Here is a 23854-nt window from a genome sequence, read left to right on the forward strand (position 1 = left end):
TCTACGTCAGCTCTCCCAGCTATTCCGGCAATTCTCGGCAGTTCTGGATTTTGCGTGACAGGCAGCTTTTCTGCTCTACGCAGGCCCTTCTGGCTCTGGCTTAGGACTGCGTGGGCCCAAAATGGCCCAACATCAACCTTTCCCAGCTACTGCACTGCCTCTCTGCAAGCTCTCTCCACCTCTCTATTACTATTCTCTGGAAAGTCCTTCTCCCAGATTCTCTCTGCCCCTCTACTGCTAAATGATCACTTAGTTTGAATTTCTCAGCTTCCTAGCCCCAGAAATCGAATTCCAGATCAATTTTCTCTGTGTGTGTGTGTTTCCAAATGAACCCCAAACCTTTATTTTATACTTTTCTTGTTGAGTCTTCAACGATCGACATTAAGTCTCTAATCAACGACAAAGATTAAAACATGACTTGATATGACTTTTGTTGGAATTTCTAAGTTTAACTCGATAGAAATTCTTCCGGTAATATCTGATTTATTTCTTCCTACTTGTTCAATTACTTAACAAGTTATTTACCAAGTAAATACTGAAAATAAATACAAGTACAGTATCAACATCTACAGATCATCAACTGAAAGTAAACAAGCACACAAGTGACACCATTATTTTTGGACCATTGTCCCCGGAAAAACCCAATGCGGGAAAACTGGTGCTTCTATTCAGAGGGTTTTATTATTATTCAGTTTTCATAATACAACCAAGGTGCCAGAAATGGCTCACCCAACAGAGAATTCCCTCGGCAGTAGTACCTCTCACTCGAAGACAAATATTCCAACTGATAAATCACTGGATGAACGATCCCACAGCCACAATTGCAGCTTCTGCTGCTCTGCGTCACTCTAATAGGGACTGTGTCACCTTATCTAGCTCACTAGCTCCCAGTCTGTCCCACGAAATCCTCCCAGCGCTATCTCTACGCCCTGCGTCAGCTCTGCTAGCCTCTACGTCAGCTTCCAGAGCCTTTGCGTCAGCCCCTCTACCCTCTGCGTCTCACACGCTGGCCTCTTTGGCTCTACGCAGCTCTTGCGTGCCTCTGCATAGCCTCCAACTGCCTCTGCATCAACCTCTCTAGGCTATGCGCTACCTCTCTGGTACCAACTCTGCCTCTCTGCAATGTATTCACTTCCCCTCAGCTACAACTCAGATCACTTGTTCGATTTTCTCAGCAAACCTCACCCCAGAAAAATCGAACTGACTGATCAATTTGGTGTGTCCTCCAACTGACCCTCAAGCCTCCTCTTATACTTTTCTCGTTGGTCCATCAATGACCGAGATTAAATCTCTAATCAACGGCTAAGTTTAGATTTGGCTTGATCCATGACTTTTGGACCCTTCTAACCCAGTTTTATATTAATACCCATTAATATTTTATTTTTCCTAAGTTTAGACTTAGGAACTCCATTAAAAATATTAATTATTTTAATATCTCCTAAACCGGGTATAATCGGTCCAAATTATTTTTGGTTCTTGGAGATCTCATGTGCCTTAGCCTCTCCACCAATTTTCATGGTTAGAGCACATCTGATGCTACCCCAAATCAACACTCCCTCTTAGCGAGGACTGTGCTCTAGTAATACTGCTCATTGAGTATCACCCTGATCATCATCCAACATTGGTCCCTGTGCTGATGCTAGGCCTCCCTGCCCAACATTCTCTGCACTACTGCATCATGTACTGTTGCCCATGGCCCTGCCACTTCTAACTGCTGCACTGCAACCTAAGTCACCTGACACGGGGATTCGGGACACGTAGGATTCGAGATTCGTGGTGTCGGATTCGGACACGCTAACCCCCCGAAACAAGACACGTTATATATTATTTTATTAAAAAAAAATATATATATATATATTAAAAATTAGATATTATCATATTTCTTACACAAATTTTAATTAATGATACAAATTTATTGATTTCAAACATAGATCTTCATCTATAGCTATTAGCATGCATAGTACATACAAAATTCAAATAAATGTCAGTGGTACTAGTCACATAAATGATAAATCTATTAAAAATTTAAATCATGATTCATAATTCATAACTGAAAGACAACTTACAACTACAAGATAGTAAGATAAACACACTGACAATTGTAGTTTTCTCATTAAGTCATCATATCAAAATGTGTTATATAGGTAGTGTTGGTGCAATGCCAATGGCAAATAGAAATAGAAAATATAAAACAACTACAAGTATACAAGCCTCAAGGCATCAATCAGCATCAGAATCAGCATCACTGTCCCCATCATCATGGTCCCCACTGCTCTCCTCTGCATCCTCCTCCTCCCCGGTATCCATAGTCACCTCTGCATCTGCTGGTATGGAGGTTGACCCCTCTAAGCCATCAAATCTAACAGGCTCTAGCACTGGATCATTGAGATCCATGTTGGCCAATGCCAACTCAACAATGGTGTCCAGACCCACATCATCAGGAACAGTGTTACTTGGGAGCGGGAGCGAAAGTGAGGAGCGGGAGCGAAAACGGGAGCCGGAGTGACATATTCAGAAGCTCTTGGTTTGGTGCTCTTGATTAAATACGAGTTCCATACCCTAATACATGACAAAATTCAATGGAAACATTGCAATCCCCCAATCCTAAAATCCTGAAAAACTGATAACTCTGCTGGATTTTGAATGAAATCTAAAATTCTACTTTCTCCATATGAAATCCAATGAGGCCGGAACCACTCTCAAACATCCTGAGTCATTTCATGGTAATGTTAAAAATTTAAGTAAAAGGATGAAAATGAAGATTAAGGAGAATGTCACTTTTACTTTAAGAATTTAACATTACCATGAATAGCATATCAATACTAGGGCCTAGACTTGATCATGAAGCTGCCAAATGCTCTACTCTTTGCTGCAACAGCACAAATCACTTGCCAACAGCACAAATCACTTGCCAAATGAAAATATTAATGAGCAAACATGCCCTTTTCTTTCCCGCACTAAGCTTAGCGAGTCCTGGAAACAGGACACGTGTCCCAAAATCGCGACACGCTTTTGAAAATCGTGACACGACCTCGGATTCGACGTGTCGGAAACGGACACGACGTGTCATATGATTTGGACACGAATCCGGACCGAATCGTGTCGGATTCGCTGGATTCGGGATTCGTAGGGGGTTTAGGACGAATCCGGTGACTTAGACTGCAACCCAGTTACTGAGAAGGAAGTAATGTTGAAGCTCCCTCTGCCACTAACAAGTGCTCCCTCTACTGACCTCTACGCTACTGCAACAACTCCATGCATCTCCCACCGTTGCACACCTCTTTGTGCCATCCTGCACTAGTGGAATACTCCCATTCTCTGTGCACTGTTACATCTTGCTAGCCTCTGCGTTGTCCCGAGACTCCTGCACTATAGCACTCTCTATTGCTCCATCTGCATCCGTCTCTACCGACATCTTCTAGTCCTGCTACTCCTCTTTGGGGCTCCCGTAGCAAGGTATAATCCAAGAGGTTGGGTACCTTGAGGATCCTACCCCTCATCGCCTGTAGTCCATCTAACTACAGCGCGATGTCTTCCCACTTCCTCTCAAGTGGCACATGAGCACTCATGGCGCAATCGCCATCCTCCTCGACTTCTTTCTCCGCCTTTGCTAGTGTTTTCTTGGTCTCGAAAGCCTCTCCCTTGCTCTTTTTCCTAGGGCACTGATTCGCAAAATGACCCAGCTCCCCACAATGGAAGCATTTGACCTTGGAGAGGTCCTTCTTTTTCCTCTTTTCCTGCTTTTCTACAGATGCTAGTGCTGCATCCTCTTCTTCCTCCTTCTTGATTCTAACCCCTTTGCCGCTACTCCCCGCCTTGGTCAGTCGTCTGATCTCTTCTTGATGAAGAGCCGCCCAAAGTTCCTCCCAATCCGGAAGGCTCGTTCTGCCCAGTATGCTCTCGACAAATACCTCCCGATCCTCTGAGACTGTGTTCAATGTGATCCTTACCAACATCTCCTCATCTGATGTGGCCCCTATGGAAGTCAGCTGGTCACGGATCTCCTTCAATCGACCGAGGAAGACATCTATCTGCTCTCCCTTCTACATCTGGTATGACCGCGCTGATTTTCAAGTAACATCTTCCTTTGCACGGAAGTATGTTGGTACAATTTCTTCAGGGCCTCCCACATCTCATTTGTCGTATTCTTCTTGGCAACATGTGCCACATGATTCTTGACCCCATCAAGGATGATGCACTTCGCCTTGGCCATTGCCTCCTCGTACTTCTCATTTTCAGCTTGGTCAATTGGGATCACTATAATTTTCAAGGCAAAGTCCTTGATGCGATACTTGTCCAGAATGGACAAGATCCTGGCCTTCCAGACCACGAAGTTGGACGCTCCGTCCAGTCTATCCTAATCTCTCAGCCCATTCACTGCCATCTCACTGCTCTGTTGCCGACTCCTCCGAGTCTCTCTACTTCCCTCCTGGAAGTCCTCTATTCGACCCCTGCTGAGTCTCTCAACTTCCCATTTGGAAGTTCTCGGTTCGACTCCCTCTAAGTCTCGATTTCCCTTTTGGAAATCCTTCTGCCAAAGTCGAGTTCCTCCACTCTGATCGTCTGTGCAACTACACTACTAATCCAGATTCCTTGGCCAGAAATCCACCTCAACAACAACTCCCTCCTCCTTGGTCTTGCCCTGTTAGTTATTGTTCTGACCACAGTACCCCACCAACTTCGCTCCGCAACTTACCCACAGCCTCCTATGCCTCAACAATCTGAAGGACTGAGCCTCTAGGCTCTGCGAAAGCCCGGCACCGGCAAAATCCGCACCTCCCGGCCACAACGTCTATCTTTCGTGACTGAGAAAGACGACCAGGAACTGCGTAGGTCAGGTCTGCTCCTCTCTGCCTCTGTGCTGATCTTCCTCCTGTCTTGAACTGATGACGTAGGCTCTCTGCGTCACCCCTTCCTTGCTGCTTTCTACTAGGAACAACTTTTGTCACTCGCGACAGTTGTTTCTACTGCTGCTGCTCTACTCGGCTGATGCCTTCGTTATCTTGTGATCTGCAACCGGGCTCTGATACCATGTTGGAATTTCTAAGTTTAACTCGTTAGAAATTCTTCCAGTACTATTGATTTATTTCTTCCTACTTGTTCAATTACTTAACAAGTTATTTACCATGTAAACACTGAAAATAAATACAAGTACAGTATCAACATCTACAGATCATCAACTGAAAGTAAACAAGCACACAAATGACATTGTTATTTTTGGACCAATGTCCCCGGAAAAACCCAATGCGGGAAACCCGGTGGAGCTATTTAGAGGATTTTATTATTATGCAGTTTTCAGAATACAACCAGGGTGCCAGAAATGGCTCACCCAACAGAGAATTCCCTCGGCAGTAGTACCTCTCACTCGGAGACAGATATTTCGGCTGATAAATCACTAGATGAACGATTCCACAGCCACAATTGCATCTTCTGCTACTCTGCATCACTCTGATAGGGACTACATCACCCTATCTAGCTCACCAGCTCCCAGTCTATCCCACGAAATCCTCCCAGCACTGCCTCTAGGCCCTACGTCAACTCTGCTAGCCTCTACGTCAGCTTCTAGAGCCGCTGCCTCTAGGCCCTGCGTCAACTCTGCTAGCCTCTACGTTAGCTTCTAGAGCCTCTGCATTAGCCCCTGGACCCTCTGCGTCTCACACACTAGCCTCTCTGGCTCTGCGCAGCTCCTGGTTGCCTCTGCATAGCCTCTAGTTGCATCTGCGTCAACCTCTCTGGGTTCTGCACTGACTCTCTAGTACCAACTCTGCCTCTCTGCAACGTATTCACTTCCCCTCAACTGTAACTCAGATCACTTGTTCGATTTTCTCAGCAAACCTCGCCCCAGAAAAATCGAACTGACTGATCAATTTGGTGTGTCCTCCAACTGACCCTCAAACCTCCTCTTATACTTTTCTCGTTGGTCCATCAACAGCTGAGATTAAATCTCTAATCGACAACTAAGATTAGATTTGGCTTGATCCATGACTTTTGGACCCTTCTAACCTAGTTTTATATTAATATCCATTAATATTTGATTTTTCCTAAGTTTAGACTTAGGAACTCCATTAAAAACATTAATTATTTTCATATCTCCCAAACCGGGTATAATTTGTCCAAACCATTTCTGGGTCTTGGAGATCTCATATGCCTTAGCCTCTCCACCAATTTTCATGGCTAGAGCACATCCGATGCTACCTCAAATAAACACCTTTTAGATCATTCTCACCCATATTTTGATTAATACCCATTAATATTTTAATTTCCCTAAGTTTAGACTTAGAACTCCATTAAAAATACTAATTATTTTAATAAAATACAATCTGGGTGGAATTTCACCAAATGGTTTCTGGGTTCTTTAGAACTCATGTGCCTTAGCCTCTTCACAAATTTTCAAGGTTAGAGCACTTCCGATGCTACCAAAAACTAACAGGTAGGGGAATATTACGCAACCGGACACATACCGACATTCTTGAGACTACCATTGTATTTGCATCAAATTGTGCGAACCAAGGGGTAACAAAAAGTCCCATAGATCCTCAGAACCAAGGGCCTTCTCGCAAAATATATTCTCGTTCTTCGAATGATGCAAACTTTACTATGAAAAAACCTTTGGAGCAAAGGTGGATCTCACAGTTTATTGTCCAAGTTGTGAAGATCCAGTGAAAGAGATCCATCGGCTTTGGCCAGAAACTGTTAAATCTGCATATAACGGCTTGGGCTTCATATATTGAGCGCAGATCGTTTGTTTCTGTTAGATCTACAGTCAATGTTGGAACTTGATTCAGCTACTCCACAATATAGGGGCTAGGAATGTTGTGTGTCTGAACAGGATTTGCGGGGGCAACCAATTTTCCTTTAAGGATGTCTTTGAATGAAGGGCCTCCATTGTTCTGTCCTTGATTTAATTTTGTTCCCTTTGGAAGACTGGATCCAGACACATCCCCTGCTCCCTTTGATTTGCTCGATCCAGCAGATCCTCCCCGCAATCTCAGATTCAAAATGATGGTAGATGACCGAGAGGCATATTCTTGTATGCTCTGATCGTCCTGCATTGTTTTGCCTCTACAGATCATATTTTGTAGGCACGTCAGGAAACCTAGGTTATGAAGGATATTTTGCTTCAACTTTGATACCCATTCAGAAGCTAGGACCCATATGAGATGTGATTTTCCATCTGGGGATTTAATAAAAACTTGAAAGGGTGTCTTTGATTTTGGATCTGGTCTCCTTCGTGGACAGATTTGTATGTCAAGAACCGGATTTATGTTGTAAGGTTGTTCTGGGAGGCATAGCGGAGGATGCGACATCATAAGAAGGAGGCGAGCCTTATTTACCCTCCGATCTATTGAAACAAAGAACCGATCCATTAGAAAATTGATCAAGTGGCTCAGTTCCGACCGCAATCCGCAATATCGACTGTACAGGGTCCTATGTGGGAGGATATACACCCAATTCGATGATTTTAGCCATGGTTCTTTTGTTGGGTCCTCTCCAGAGGAATAAACCTTGATGGTAGTCGCGAGCCGACTCCCTGAACTGAGCAATGCTTCTCCTGCAATGAAGGGCGGACGGGGTAACTTCTTCAAATCAAGATAGGCTGCAGATCTAGGAGGATCCCGACCCTGCACAGTACGATGATGCCCTTAACCTCAGTTTGATCCATCCGGCGAGAGAGGAATCAAAGCCTCTGCGGCACCGCACATTGAAACCCTGGTCGTCGCTTCCATCTCTTTCCCTCCCAAGGCTAGAGAAAGTATGTATGACATTGATTCCAAAAATTTCTTTCAACGGGACAATAGTGTTACATCAATGCTTCTACAGCAATTTCTTAGCCAAACATCAGATGCCTTTTGACATACAAATGACTCCCTATATATAGATAAATCCTTGTCAAAATAATCTTGGCCGTTGATAAATCCTTGATGATATTTTAATCTTAACCATTGAAAATATTTATTTTGAGGAATTTTCGAATTTCTCATTAAATCCATTTTTTATTAGAACTCAAAATTAATTATTTTGAGCTAATTTCCTCAAAAATTTGATTTTGACTTAACCACCAAGGTCCAAGGGTCCAATTTTTTTTGAAATTTCCAATATTCCCTTGGTGGGGGACCTCCAAAAATTAATTATTTTGATACCCACGAATTTTTCCACTTGGAGAATTTAATTTCTCTAGACTTTTAATTTTGACTCTAATTAATTAAATTTCTGGCTTAAGATTTTAATTTAATTTTGCTAGAAAATTTAATTAATTGACACTTGAGGAGATTAAATATATTTTTCCACCCTCTAATATTTTACCCATGGTGTCTAAGTATGAGAGACCATGCACTAAAATATTTTTTACATAATATTTTTACAAATTCAACCCTCAAAGAGGGAATATGTTCGGCTTAGACCCTCAAATTACATACCCAATTCTGCGAGACCATACGATCTAGTAAGCTAAGAGATTTGTAATAAAATAATTTAGCCAATTAGCTTAAACTATTCCCAAATCACTTTTACATAAGACTCGACTAGAACACTAAGACTCACCTAAGACTTTGATGACAAATTTCACTCTAGCTTTGGGGTGAGGTTGGAGGGAAAAGCTCTACCAACCATCTGTTTTTAGAAACACAAATGAGTCAGTGAGACAAAAAAACCTCCTAGGACGAAATTATCGCCAAAATAATAGGCCTACCTGGTTGTTACATACATTCATGGTCTTACTAGCATCATTTACATTAAAAATTTGCAGAATGGGTTTACAATGGCATAGTGTTGATGGTTGATGATCTCGATCCTTTGAAGAAAAATATAGTCAATCTGCTTCCTCGGAACTTCGATAAAATGAGTGCAACAAAGTCATTTTCCACTTAGTGACTTTTGCCACCATTCTCCAATAAAATATTATTTGTCGTCTTTCTCCAAAATAGTATTTGCCACTTTTTAATTAATATTACCAAAATTGGACAAACTCCTTTAACAATTTTTGCACTCACAAAATTGGGAATATTACACAAATCAATATTTAATAAAGAATGATTCATACAAATTACAATGATGTGCGATAAGTAGTCATGTGCATCTTTTATTTCCTAGCTTTTTAGCAACTAGGAATGTTATAGGACCATGGGTTGTATTTTCTAGTCCAGTTCTTTAGTTCCATTGACGTAGTTCTTGGTCATTTATTGGAAATTAATAAAATTTTCTTATATTATGTTATGTGTTATCTAAGAGATATGACTATACTAATAAGCACAACCCTATAAAATCATTAACTATTAATATTATTTAGGTACTTTATGTTCATTATAATCTATACATATCAAACTGAATTCTCAATCAATACGTTCCCCTGAATATCATTAAAATACTAATAGGCACATTCCTATACTAAAACAACCAATCTTAATATAATTAATGTGATTGATGTTCATTAAAAACTTTGAATACGTTCCACTGAATATCATTAAAATACTAATAGGCACATCCCTATACTAAAACAACCAATCTTAATATAATTAATGTGATTTCTGTTATTAAAAACTTTAAAGTCTACATAGTAAACTGAACTCTCAATGGACACTTTCTCCTGAACATCATTAGAATATTAGCCATTCACAAATATCATTGAAACACTAACCATCCACGAGTTTGATCAAGGCCTTCTGCAATAAAATCCCCTGGGAAATTTTTCTCAAAGAGTTCTCTATTCTCAAATGGATAGTGAATGTAAGCATAAGGCATTGACCCACTCTCGAACCAGCAATCGAATACCTGCATATACATATCTGCCCCTTGTCACAATTCCACTCCATATATTCAAAGTAGAAAAAGAAGTTCTATAATGCCAAAACTCAGCATTTTACCCTGGTGTAGAATCTGCTGACATTAAACGAGAATGTAAGAAGAAAACATAAGACATACACCAGTGTAGAAAAGAAGCAAAATTATGAATATTTTATAATATTTTCAAGCAAAGAACAAAGGCCTGGAAGACATCCTAGTTGAAACTGATTCAAAAGCACAATATTACTAGCGTACTTCCATTAAACTTCCCCTAATCAATAATCTCATCTGAATTAGCCCTTACATGTTTATCATCAAAATGAATGCACACTGATAGAATATATCTATTTCTACATTGCACACATGCACTAGATGAAATAGGGCCACGTTTAGAGAAGATACGTAATAAAAGTCACTTATATTTTATTTAAAATTTTCGGGACTTACATCATCAACACGCCTAAGAACTCCATAGTTAGGACCTCTTCTAGATGGAATTGTGATGTGATCAATTTTTTCCCGATGCAAATCAGTCACCTGCAATAATGAACAGATACAGGAATTGTAAGTAGATTATCCACTATGACAAGCACTGATGTGATCCCAGCTTAATATAAAATAGAATTCAACTGATGAGAACAGCCTTTCCTCAGAAAGAAAACATTGATTTCAAGTCAAAAAATATCATGTTCTCCAAACTAAACATCAATTGAAAATTGACAGAAACAGAAGTTAAAGCTGCAATGACTGTCAATGATCCCTGGTGGGAGTTGGGACCTGCCTGCTTCACTATTTTTATGTAAAGTTGATCTTTACTCTCATTCCTGGTGAGTATAAAACTAAAAAAGCTTGTGCAATACAATATATGCGTTGCACCATTACACAGTTGCAATTATAAAAGTAGTTATCTCACCTATACTCTTGGTCATCTCGATTCTGGAGGCATATATAAGGAAATAAAGCAAGCTTAATAGCTTCATCTTCTCCATATTATTTTCAACAAAGGAATTCTGACTAAAATAGGCAACATATATTTTATTCAAGTAGCATCTGACCCATTGAAAAGAACCCATGGTAGAATACAAATAGTGGTATAGACACAAATAAGAATACAAAGAACATGGTGTTTAGACTAGTGTAACATGGAAGCAGTTACCATTGTCACCTAAGAAACAAAGTCCCTCTCTTTAGTGAAGAACATATCATACACAATGGACGCTTCCCTAGTAGCTTCTAGGGTTCCTAAGGCAAGAAAGGATAGAGTTTAAGGACACCTATCTAACTATTCAAAATACCACCAAAAAAGATATAATATTCGAGGTAAGGATAGGGTGGTTAATTATTGGAATTTCCAGTTTTCAATAAATGAGGAACTAGGTCAATTTCGAAGGCTTAGCAAGTTAATATTTATCAAAGGAAGACCCCCAAACATTACAAAAGAAGAAAATGTTATTTTCTGTTGTAAAACTTGCATAAAAGATGATGTATTACAGCAATAGTTCAAGTGATGGCAGCAGCAATAAAATCAACCCTTAAACAAATGATTAATAAATGAAGCTAGGGCTGAAATAGTAAGTTAAACAAGGGCTTAGTTCACTAGCTAAAGCCAAAAATTCAAATGAATATAACATCCCTAGGAAACAAGACATATAGCCCCATAAGGGCTATAAAATAAATAAGCAATGTAAAATATGAGGATAGGATCAATTCTAAGCCAATCATATGAACAGTTACTCTAGACATATAGTTTAAATATGGATGAAACTATGTGTAGCTGTAATAAACCATAATTCAACCCTAAAACAATAAAACAAAAGTTAAATTTTGGATCTTATGATTGACTATTGGAATATGAATAGTGCCTACTTATTATTGGGGGCATATGGAGTCAACTAAGGTCTCCCTTGGGAGAAAGTAAATGAATCTACAGTGATCCACCTAGCTTTACACTAATAACCCCAGAAGATCCACCTAGCATCTTCCAAAATCCAAGAAATTCAAGGGAAGAATCTCCACTAGCAATCTTCCTAGGGTTTTTATGAAGGGCTTTATCCAAAAAGAAACAAAGACAATGCATCCTCTCCACTAAAGAAGTACAGATACACTCAATAATCACACAAATAAATCAAACAAGATGTAGAAAAATACTTAATAAATTATTTGCATTCATAAACCCTAGCCCTAAAAAATCAAGTTGAAAGATCATCCATAATACTATCTCCACAAGAAGTCACTCTAGTCATCCTTCCATAGCGTTTTAGATAAAACAAAAGAAAAGTGGACAAGTAATTAAATATCTCTAGAAGTAACAATGATTTACTAGTGAGAAGTGTTGGAGAATGTAACTAGTTTTGGTCTTCATAATTTGTACTATTATGTATTTTACGTAAAAAAAAGCAAAAGAAAAGAAAAAGAAAAATCATTATTATTTTTCTAGACAAACTTGTTCTTCATGCTTCTAGGTTTTTGAGTCCAAAGAGTCAAAGTACTATTTGGACCTATTGTAAAGAAAAAGGAAAAAGAATTTTTAAATATGTAATTTCAGGTCAGAAACCCCTCTAGGTGCCAAGTTAGCCTACATATTAAGTCAGCCTTGCCCCAATGGACATGTCTATTCACACCCCCCTCTGGACAGTATAAATAGAAGGAAAATGGAGCTCATTTGGACACATACACTTGATGGATTGTGGTCTGAAATATCGCAAAAAGGACAGAGAAGATGTGGAGGACCAAAGTATAAAAGAAAAGATTCCTTCTTGAGCTATGATTTGTGGCAAATGTGCCTTGATACATCTCTTGTTGTTGGTCTCTTGTTAATGGATCTGCTGGAAAGAAGGAAGGCTTGACTTGGCATCTAGAGGTGGAAGTTTTTTGTGGTTATGGGTCTTGGATATCTCATTTGATCTGATTATATTAGAAGAGAATTTTCAGGATTTTCCCCTTGGAGGGGTTTTGCCTTGGCTTAGAGCCTATATCTTGTGTTTTTTGTTTCTGTGATCTTCATGTAATGGTAATTGTTTGATGAAAGAATCAAAATAAAGATTAATGAAGAACCAAATTATATTCAGAAGCGATTACTATGAAAAGGAAAGTCTAAATTAAATTATAGGCCTCACAATTTTCCAACATGGTATCAGAGAAAAGGTGGCTTGAAAATGGAAGCCTGGAGATCACACACGAATGGTGTTTAAATCAAATGAGAATGACTCTATGGAAATCCTAGAATATCTGATTCGGTGGACTCTACATCTCAGAAGCTCATGTAAAGAGACTCGTTGTGGCTCAATTACATCAAATTGAGTGACTCGCATCCCTGTGGTGGAGAGTGTCTGGCTCGTTGAGGATGGCCCGCACTAGTTAAGCACGACTCTGATTCTTTTTTCAGAATGATTCGAAGTTGTGTAAATGATGGTATGCTTGTTTGACTTGAATACATTATTGATGGACCTATGGCTTATACCTTTATTTAATATGGCCCATAAGTGACTCGCTCTACATTATGGATCTTGCTTTACATTGTAGTGGTATTGTTGTACAAAAATTTGCACTTCGAGCTCGCTTTTTCTGTGAACTCATATGTGATCTAAAGTTCGATCATATTGTAACTCGAAGACTATACATAGAAGGACCCTTCAGTATATTGAAGCCGACCTACATGCTAGAAAATTAAAAAGGAAGAAAGATTTCCTTATGTTGATAATTACTTAAGTTATTCTTGTGTTCTTATTATCTTCTTTATGTTCTTCTTTTATCTTTGTATCACCAAGCAATTATCAAAAAAAAACATGAAGATCAACGACACCATATGTAGGCACTTATCCAGGGCTAAAACCCCTTTCTAGGGGAAAACCTAGTCAAACTCTTCCACTAATCAAATTGAGATAGACCAAGACCTTAGACCAGACCAAGTGACCTTCCTCCTCAACCAAGTCAACCTTCCAATATGATTCAAAAACATTCAGTAGTGTCTTCTTGTCTAGTAGCTACAACCCAGCAATAATCCATAACTTTGACCCCCAAAAACTCTAGAATTTCAGCCCAACAACAATCAGAATTTTGACCCCCAACTACTCCAGAACCACAGCCTAGCAACAATCCAGTGACTTTGCACATGTGAGACAAGGAGAGAGAAAATTTGACTTCTTTTTGCTTGACAAAGCCTTCCTTCTTCTTCTCAAACTCTCTTTTTCTCATCACTATTTTCGCTACTACTTATATGCATCTACAATAAGGCTAGAGGACACATAACAGTGGCATGAAAAGTAATTAGCAGTCATCTTATCTCTTTGCATCCCTTGCATCTTTGGTAACTGTCATGTTGTTGATTGGGTTGCTTCTCTTACTACTGTGATCATTGGTCTTTAGAATTCCTTGTTGCCTCATATCATTCTTGCATTGCATTTTCTAGCTCTTGCATTCATCTATTGAACTTTTGCATCCATAAGTAGTTCTTAGCATTCTCATCTAATTGACAAGATATATATAATGCTCTAAATAATTGGTATACTTGGACTAATTTGGTATTCCTCACACAAGATAGGCTTGCTTCTCTCATAAGTTTGCTCTTGCTCTTCTAATGTTATTAGCATCTATTAAAGAGTAATATTTTTGAGTAATTCTAATTGCTATTAGCGAATGTTATGCTCTCTTCCTTGAAAAGAATTAGTACATTGTGCTAACATTATTGCGACATTGGTTCCAAAGAAATATTTTTTGTCATTGCTTCCTAAGGAAATTGGCTATTGGATAAGTTGATAAATTGATTTTAATTATCTTATTGAAATAAGTGTTTTTTGAGAATAAGTGCACTAACGTATTGTTTTGCAAGTGAGCATCATATCTAAGAATCATAATATTGCAACATTGAAATTAATTCTCTCAAAGCGCTTGATTGATCACCATATTGTTGTTATGATAAGAGTAATCTTGAAGTCATCTAAGTAATCTCAAGAATTTCTAATTGTGTTGATATCTTTTTGGAGGATCGGAATTGTCTAATTGGCACATTAACATAGTTAAGAGGGAACTAGACTTGTGCGCTTTTACATTTATCAAGTAATTGTCCATTGTGAAATTGTTAACCTTGAATTGCTTTACACTCTTTACTTGTCATTGGATAATCTAATTCATAATCAAAGAGTTCATCGAGCACTGTTTTTGGTGAATACTGTCTTTGCAATCGTTAAGTACTTTCCTTTATTGCTCTAAATCGAATATTGTCTCAAAGTACTTGAAACATTTCAATGATCTCACCTAAAGCTAATCGCTCATTTTGCACTTGCATTTTAGGACTAATAGTGCATTAATTAACTTACCTCCAAGCATAAGCTTGGTTGAAAGAAAATAGGACCACCTTTCTCACCCAGCTTGCGAAGTTTAGACCCTCACTTGTGGTTAACACGGTGACCTTGCAGTCGTCAAATCCATAGTATCTATAGCGCGAGAGGCATTCGAGTAGTTAGAATTCTAGGCGAGGTATCGTTAATATAGCCATTGCTATATTCCCCCAGGTTTCTTTCCACGACCTACACTTGAGACTAACTTCAAAACAATTGAAAGAAAGGACTCACCTAGATAGGCATCTAATCTAAAATTAATCAAGAGTTTGCAATTCACTTAGTTCTAGTTATCGCATCTCATATAGGATAGTGTGCATCCTAAGAAGCAAATGTTCATCCGGTAACTTGGTAACTAATTTATATTGTGCAAGTGATTTGACTCCATAAGGCACTAGTCTCTCAATAATCTAATTAAATCGTGCTAATAATTAAGCTTGCCATTCATCATTAGCCAAGTTCCTAGGCCATTCAGTGGTGTCTCCCGAACTTGTTGATTCCTGACAAGTCTTTCATCGTCACATTTCATAGAGATTACCCCCCATAGTCTGTTGTAGGGAGATAGCTAAAACAGAGAGGGCAGTGATCAAAGTGATGACCCCTACCCTGAGTCATTGTCACATTTACTTGTACAATTCGGGCGACAACAGGACCCAATGGAAAAATGTGGACCATGATGGGAAAGGTGTGAAAGGGAGTTATAATGAACAAAGGAGAGTGAGATATATGGTGTATAGAAGCAAGACCACACAACCAAAATGAGGATTTCCCATGTAGTGCCACTCCTTATTCTAGTAGCCAATATAGGAGATCCCACGGGACTAGGATACAAGATTAACCACAAAGTTGGGACAAGGAAACAAGAATACAGTGCAAGCACATTCTTTCCACCGAATCCCCCCACTAAGCCATGTCCAAATGTGCCCAAGAAAAGCAAGCATAAACACCCAATCACATAATGAAAAGTTATACCTTCGGGGTTGGAAAACCCACATTCAAACATGCGATCATAACAGATGGGCGAGGGCACACAATGGTTGGCTTAAGTAGCGGAGAATGGTGGCACATCAAGCTATCTGGTGGCTGCAAGGGACTGCTGGCTGCCGGCTGAAGACAAATCTAGGAGAAAATTTTCTCCTATTGAGGTCACCCACTGGTGGTGGGTAACACACCTCATTGGAAAAAATTTGAAGTGGCATTTTAATGCCCCCATAGTATTGCTTTACTATAATTCTCAGCAATGTTAAGTTCTTCTTGTGACATACATACTGTAGCCCTTGTAGTCTTAATCCTTCCTTGTGCTTGCCCTCTTGGATCAATCCCTTGGCTCCCTTTTGCCCTTCTTGGATTGGCAGTAGCCTCTTGATCTATCCATTGTTCTTTAGTTCTTTATACTACAAAAAATATTGTGTCACTAGAGCTATCCCTTCATGTCACCTTTGACCTTCATTGTCAAAGCTCTAGAAATCCTAACCACAAGAGATAATAACCCCCTTCAGTTGGAGAAAAGCCAACAAAAGCGAGAGAATTGATTGGTTAGATGACAACGGTGACCATCTTATTAGTTCCCCCTGGGGTTGCACCTTGTGGGTTAGGACTTTTACCATTAAGTGAAAATTGAAGAGGTAATACAGTCTAAACGATATTAATAGGACTTCTTAAAACTGACCAAACTTAATACAAAATAAATTTTAATGATCAGACTGGTTTTGTATATAAAGGAAACACTGATTTCAAGTCATAAAAGATCATGTTCTCCAAACTGCATATCATTTGACAGGCCTGGGATCTCAAAGCGGGCATGACTGAATAGTTACTAATCCACTGGGACGTGCCTGCTTGACCTCTTATGTGAAGCTAGTTGATGTTTACTCTGATTCCCAGTGAGTATAAAACTAAATAGGTTGTGCAATGTTGCATATACATTGCATTATTATGCAGTTGCAATTACGGTAGTTTTAACTTTTCATCATCTGTGCTCTTGGTCATCTGGAGTCGTCTATAACTAAATATAGCAAGCTTAATAGCCTAATTTTCTCCGGAATTTTTTTCAAATTAGGAATTCTGACTCAAATAATCAGCATATTTGTGAATCAAGTAGCATTTAAACCATTGAAAACAACCCATCAAAATAAAGAAAACAGTGTGGATGTAAACAGGAATACAAAAGACAATTACTTGTACATTTCAAAATTAGAATATTTGAATGCGCTCAGTATAAAGGATATTAATGGAATGTCTTCAAAAAGAGTCAAAACAAAGAGTCAATCAACCTTGATGCCTGAAAGCTCCTCTAGTTTCTCAATTGACCCCACCACCACTTTTTCCTCTCCATCATCACTAATCCAGATAGGAAGAGGTGTTCCCCAAAATCTAGTTCTACTTATTGCCCAATCCCTAGCATTCTCCAGCCAATTGTGAAAGCGTTTTTCCTGCAACAAAAGTAAAGATTCATAAGATATTGAATCCAATTAAATTCAAAATGTCTGTAGAGCTAAATCAGGTAACTCATCCCATCCTACAAGGGGCCTGGCCAGATAAAATTCCATTTTTTCATTAAATCCCTAAGAAGAGTAAGTCAGAAAACTGTGATATGTACGGAGTAGGGATGATTTCAATCCATATTACAAAACAATTTGATCAGAATCAGGTCTTCAGTGCAAAACTATAATAGTAGTAAATAAATAATATGAGATGAGAGCACAAGTATCCACCATTAAATGACCAGACCACAACAAACCCAGGTATTGAATTAAAAAGTAAATATAGAAATATCAAGATCGACTGCTTAGACGAATGAACATGCAGTTCAGCGTTAGTCTTTCCTAACTTCAGGTTTAGCTTCTAATGCAATGCTCCCATAATATCAAATTATAATAAATAAATAAGATAATAAATAATAAAAAGGAGATTAATAAATAATAAAGTTCAGTTCATAATAAGTAAATAAACTATTTACTTATTATGAACTTCACTTTATTATTTATTATTTTTTTATTAATCTTACTTTTATTATTTATTATTTTATTTATTTAGTTATTATTATTATTTTGATGATATGGGGGCATTACATCTAATATCAGAAATAGTCAACTCGACATAACAAATTGCCCATCTCTTCATAGCTATTAAATCTGGTTTAAGTAATTTCTAACTTCCAAATGCTTAGCGGAATAAATTGCAAAGAGAGGATTAAAAGTTGTGCTAGAATGTAACAGAAATCTCAATGTGAATCAAGAAGCATCCCTTCACTGCGAAACTCCAACTATCGATAGGGGTCTCATTCTATCCACTGGTATGGATGTTCAAAATCCAAAAAAGTCCGTATTGTTTTAGGTTCTATATGCTTTCCTATATTCCTTGGTTTCTATATTTCCTTTACAAAACTTCAACCCTAACTATACTGGCAGTAATAGCATATTGAAAGAATGGAAACACATCCCTGGGAGAAAAGCAATAAATTTTTAGCAGCACTTAGGTTAAAAAGCAAGTAGATTAGGAACACATATAAGGAAGTTCTCTTACATCTATCTAAATCACTTGTTATATGAATCATAGTACACGATGTTGATCAAACTACAACCACAGTATTTGGGAAGTGTCTCAACAAAGTTCAAATGAAATTCTATGATTTTACGTGGATAATCTTGAGATTAACAAGAAATATAGGGAAAATTAAATGGAACCAACACAAGCCCAAATTCTGCACCAAAGACAAGAATAAACCAGCACTAGGGAAGCATAGTACAAGAAGAGAAATCAGCCAAAATCAGCCAAGTGTGACCCTAGAGAGAGAGTGAACCCAAGAACATGTGCACTAGAGACATTACTAAACCCAAGAACAAGTGTGCTAGAGGGCAAATAAACCAAGAACAAGAGAGTGCAACACTTGATATATGTCCCTTGTGCAATTGTGCCTTTAGGAAAATCACTTTATTAAAAATGAAAAAGAATCACATGATGATCAATTACAAATGAGATTTTTGTATATATATACAACTCAAGAGGTTGCGCATGTTGATTTTTAGTAGTTGAGAAAAGTATTCCCCAGCTACATAAGTTAAAATCAAAAGAAAGAGAAATTTAATTTAATTTAATTTTAAATTAAATTAAATTAAATTAAAAGAAGGAAAATTAAAGTTAATTTTACATTTAATTTACAAAGAGACATGTCTTTTTGGGGCAACCTAATATCACTATGAAAAGACACTCAATATAATCATAACACACACATCACTCACATATTCTTCTCTCTCTCTCAGGTAGAAGCAGATCAAAGGAAGAGGCCAAAGCTTTTCTAAGTTGAAGTTTCTGTGTGTAATTAATTAATGATGTTCATATATCATTGGAAGTAATTACCAAATGCAGAAATTTGTGCCTGTCTATTTAGCGCTAGAAAAGCAACATGGTATCAGAGCTTTGGTGGAGAAAGGCCTCAATGGAGTGTTAAATTTTTGGGGTTGTTACAATCTTTACATACAACATATTTACTTTTTACTCCTACCAATGAACATAAATTATGGTGGGCAGTAATTTTTGGTAAATACGTCTAATTACTGAAAAATAAAGAATGTAAAGAATTCCATGAATTATGGTGGGCAGTAATTCCTGGTAAATATGTCTAATTATCGAAAAATAAAGTATGTATCTGTTAATAGTAATTCTTGTTCAGAGATTTGTCTTCCGGATCTATCACATAAATCATTTAGATTGCTGACGTGTTTCGAACCAGCTAATGTGGTTCATCCTTGGGACGATTAGATGAAGAGAATCTGATCCAATAGGGGGGGTGGGGGGGGAGGAGAGAGAATTCCTACAAGCTCAAATATTAGGTCAAAGGTCAGAGAAAATAGTCGCTAGGAAATAAGTAATTTTTGTTTGAACACTCTTGAAGACGATATTTGTCAAATATGGAATAATGCATAATTGAAAGTCTATGATTAAAGCATATGTCCTTTGAAGTCAGTGTGCTCAAATAAGAATGGTGAAGGCACTTTTTCATAAACCTTAAGTGGTGTTGTCACCTAAGATGTACACCTAAGTGTGGGAAAAGTTTTCAACCCCACAAGGTATAGTCTTTAAGGTGCAATGCTCAGAGAAGGGGTTGTCACCTATTCCCAACTCTCTCCATTTAAGCTCTCTCCTAGGTAAGCTATTGGGGGGTAGTCCCTAAAGATGATTAGAAAAGGAAAACTTGTTGAAACAAGTTCTAGGAGACTAAGGGCAAGGAAACTGCCTCTCAAAGTAACTTGATTATAGATTAACTAGCAAGTATGATTACTATCAAGCAATGTAGATATCAAAAGATAGATTTCAATTAGATCAATATGACATCAACAAGGTAAATATGATAGACCAGTGCCTTATGACAATGCTCAAATACTTGCAAAACAAGAAATGATACTTCAAGTTACACATTCGAAAATGTTGCAAGATGAGTGTTAGTACAAGAGAGCAAAATATTATATGCAATTAGAAATATGAGTAATAAGACTTGAGAAACAACTTGCAAGGAAAGAAAGCTTGTACTTCAAGTAAAGATGATATGATATTCATTGGCAATAAGCACGAAATTGACAAGTACAAGAATATAAGGAAAAACTTGCAAGGGAATAATTGGCCCGCAATTCCAATTACAAATAACCAATTGGAAGATGATGATAGATGAAAGAATGCAAGACTAATCTATGTGAGATGCAAGGTCTTAGTTAATTTTAATTATGTGCCTAGACTATGGGAGAATGCCTCCTCCTCAACTATCAAAACTTGTCTTAGAACAAGGTTGTTTGAAGAAGTGTTGGGGAAGGAAGTTATGGCCTCATTAATGATACCTACCCAGGACTTCTAGTAACTCAAGTGCCTCCATTCCTACAAGAGACTAGGCCATAAGAGAACTGCAACGTCGCTTGTTTTAACCGTTGTTTAAGGGTCAAGATTCTCAAATTAAACACTGGAGAAAGTTGCCTTAAAATTTCCATTTAACCAAGCTTATGCTTGGAGGTAAATTTTAAGGATGAAAGTCTAGATCTAGAATGCAAATGAAATGCAAATGTTAGTGCAAATGCATCAATGAGATGAAAGATACACCAATCCACTTATGATAAGCTTATGATAAATACTTAGAGCACAAAATCACAATGAGATCAGCTTGCACAAATGATTCAATGAAGCAAGTAAAGAGCTACTCAATGAAACAAAATGAGTTAGAGAAATAACACAAGTGATTTAAATAGAAGTTGCTCTTTATGTGTGAGTGAATTATTGATTAGATTTAGATTATCACTTCACTTATAAGGTGTCTTAAGAATGTTTAGGAGCAAATTATGGATTACAAAGCACAAGTAGTTACTTCAAAGATGGCAATGAGATTGCTAAAGAATCTAATTACTAGATATAATACTTAAATTTAAAACACAAGTGAGGCAAGATAAGAATTTCTCAAGTGTATATTAGACCACAATGAAGAATAGGACCCTCAAGAGCAGTGGAGAAGGGGTTGGCCCCTTGTAATAACCTGTGGTGCTCCAAATGACATGTGGGGGCACACAAGTGTTCTCACGGGTCTCCAAACAAATCGAAGATGCATGTAGATCACCTGCAAGGGCTAGGATGATGGTGTAGGTGGTGCCACATCATTGTGCAAGTCCTGGATCATATGCCAAGTGTATGGTGCTGATCTGGGGCCAGTGGGGCATGATGGATCAGGTGCATCCTCCTCGTCCAATAAGTGAACCACGAGCAATCTCTAAATGGTTGTGGGGATCCATGGAGTGCAATTTGTTGCTGTGGAAGCCCATGGCTCTCAACGCTCACCCTCCATGTGCTAACGTAACTCTCTAAAGGATTAGGACCCCGTATAAGGAGACCAAACCCAAGATGGAAACCACCTGCAATCTTGCATAAGATCCAATGCGTCCCCTAGCCTTTCAATACAACAAGTCATTAGAGAAATCGAGTAAATGAGCTTACCTAATCATGGATCATAGGTGGGGGCTTCATAATGGCATGCCCTTCCATAATGGGCTTCGGGATGTGCCAATGTCTCCTAAACTCCAAGTGGGGTTAACCAATAATCCTATTAGGTGGTTTCTACTTCTAAAAGGGATAATATAGTCAAGGTACATCCTTCAAAAGGTTGTGGCATGTGACAAATAGGTGAATGGAGTAGGGCATGAGAAGGGGCAGCCCTGGGTCACATACTGGGGTACAAGGGTAGCTAATAAGAGGGAAGCCCACACTTGGGTTTATAATGTGTAGGAGGGAGCAATCATGGTACATGAGGTGCTCCGACATTGATTTTTTCACCCTTCTTTATATCCCTTTTGCCTTTTTATGATTTTCTTTGATTAACAACTCGAGGCTCAAAGGGAGAAGACCATGATGTATATGATATAGCAGTGAATATCCCCCTTTAAGGTGGGGCAGTTCATTTCCCACTGAGGTTTGGGACAATCATGGGTTCCTATATGATGAGGGAGGCTCATAGGACCTGCAGGAACTAGGGTGATGGCCATGATAATTGGGGTAGAGCTCATGTATTGGCTTTTGCCCACATGCTAAATGCGTTTGTCCCATCCATCTTTTGCATTTTGTGATACATTTTCCTGTTGAATGTGGCCATATATACTTTTATCTTTATTTTTATCTGCATCAACCTCTAGGCTTCATTCCGGGACATGACCCAAGGTGTGGGCAAGGGGAAGGGGCATGATAACCCTATGTGGACCCAGTGGAGGAATGTGAACCCAGGTGGGAGAAATGATGAATGGAGTAAAAATGAATGGAAAGAGGGTAATATAAGCAGATAAGGGAGCGGGACCACGCAACTTCCCATGAAAATACCATCCCTAGAGCCAAATGGTCAGTAAAAGAGATCCCTTGGGACTAGAATTCAAGGTTAATACCTAAAATGGGTCTTGGGACAAGAGCACAGACCTAGCCCATTCTTTCCGCCGAATCCCTCCATTAATCCATGCCCAAAAGTGTCCATGATAAGCAAACTACAATACTTAATTTCCAAATGACAAGGCATACCTTTAGGTTTGGAAGGTCCACCTTCAAACATACGATCATGGCAAATGGGCAAGGGACCACATGACTAGCTCAGGTGGCGGAGAAATGGCACAATGAGCTAGTTGGTGGCTGCAAGGGGTTGCTCCCTGCCGATTGAGGACCATCTTGGAGAAAACATTTCTCCTAGGGGTATTAACCACAAAATGGTGGGTAGCAGAGCCAAGATAAAATCTGTGATTTAGAGGATCTACACCCAATCAAGGAGCCTCCTAGACAACTTCGCATGGCAACGAGGGCATAAGAGCAGCTGCTAGAAGAGCTTGTACTTCAACTTGCAATAATTTCATGACTTATCGAAATGTGTTCAATAGAAACAATCTCTAGGAACATTCACCCCTTTACACATGATACATAAGATGATGCAATGCTATAAAGACTAAATTTCCACAACTTCGCATAAGAAAAGTAGTAAATTTCAGATCTAGTATAGCCAAAATCCTAGCAACATCAATGTGACAAAATAAATAACAAGAATAAACATCAAAAAGAGTACTTACATGTGCAAAAGATTATATCCAATCATCATATCATGTCAATAATGAAGCTCCAATTCAAGAGGGAGATATCCAAACATCACAATTCATCCATTACAACCAAAATTGTCCTCCGAAACGTGTAGCGAAAATCTCACAAGAAATAGAAATCCAATCCAAGTGATGATGATC

The 23854-nt window shown here is 38.5% G+C and overlaps 1 protein-coding gene across 3 annotated transcripts in view; it reads right to left on the minus strand.

Annotated features, from left to right (window-relative positions):
• The window catches only part of LOC149144721 (isoleucine--tRNA ligase, cytoplasmic-like), a 739557-nt gene that overhangs the window by 519273 nt on the left and 196430 nt on the right, over positions 1-23854 (minus strand). For all 3 annotated transcript variants that reach the window (XR_016264930.1, XM_089449912.1, XM_089449913.1), the window contains exons 9-11: positions 17390-17548; positions 10228-10317; positions 9635-9768 (exon numbers count right to left, since the gene is read on the minus strand). Coding sequence is in view for 2 of the 3 variants with exons in the window: in XM_089449912.1 (XP_089306038.1) it covers positions 9635-9768; positions 10228-10317; positions 17390-17548 (383 nt within the window). In the remaining variant the exon portion in view is untranslated. The remainder of the gene's footprint in view (positions 1-9634; positions 9769-10227; positions 10318-17389; positions 17549-23854) is intronic.

This window comes from Pinus tabuliformis, chromosome X (genome assembly GCF_031772625.1).
Source record: "Pinus tabuliformis cultivar Carrire ecotype Pingquan chromosome X, CPIR1, whole genome shotgun sequence".
Taxonomy (NCBI): domain Eukaryota; kingdom Viridiplantae; phylum Streptophyta; class Pinopsida; order Pinales; family Pinaceae; genus Pinus; species Pinus tabuliformis.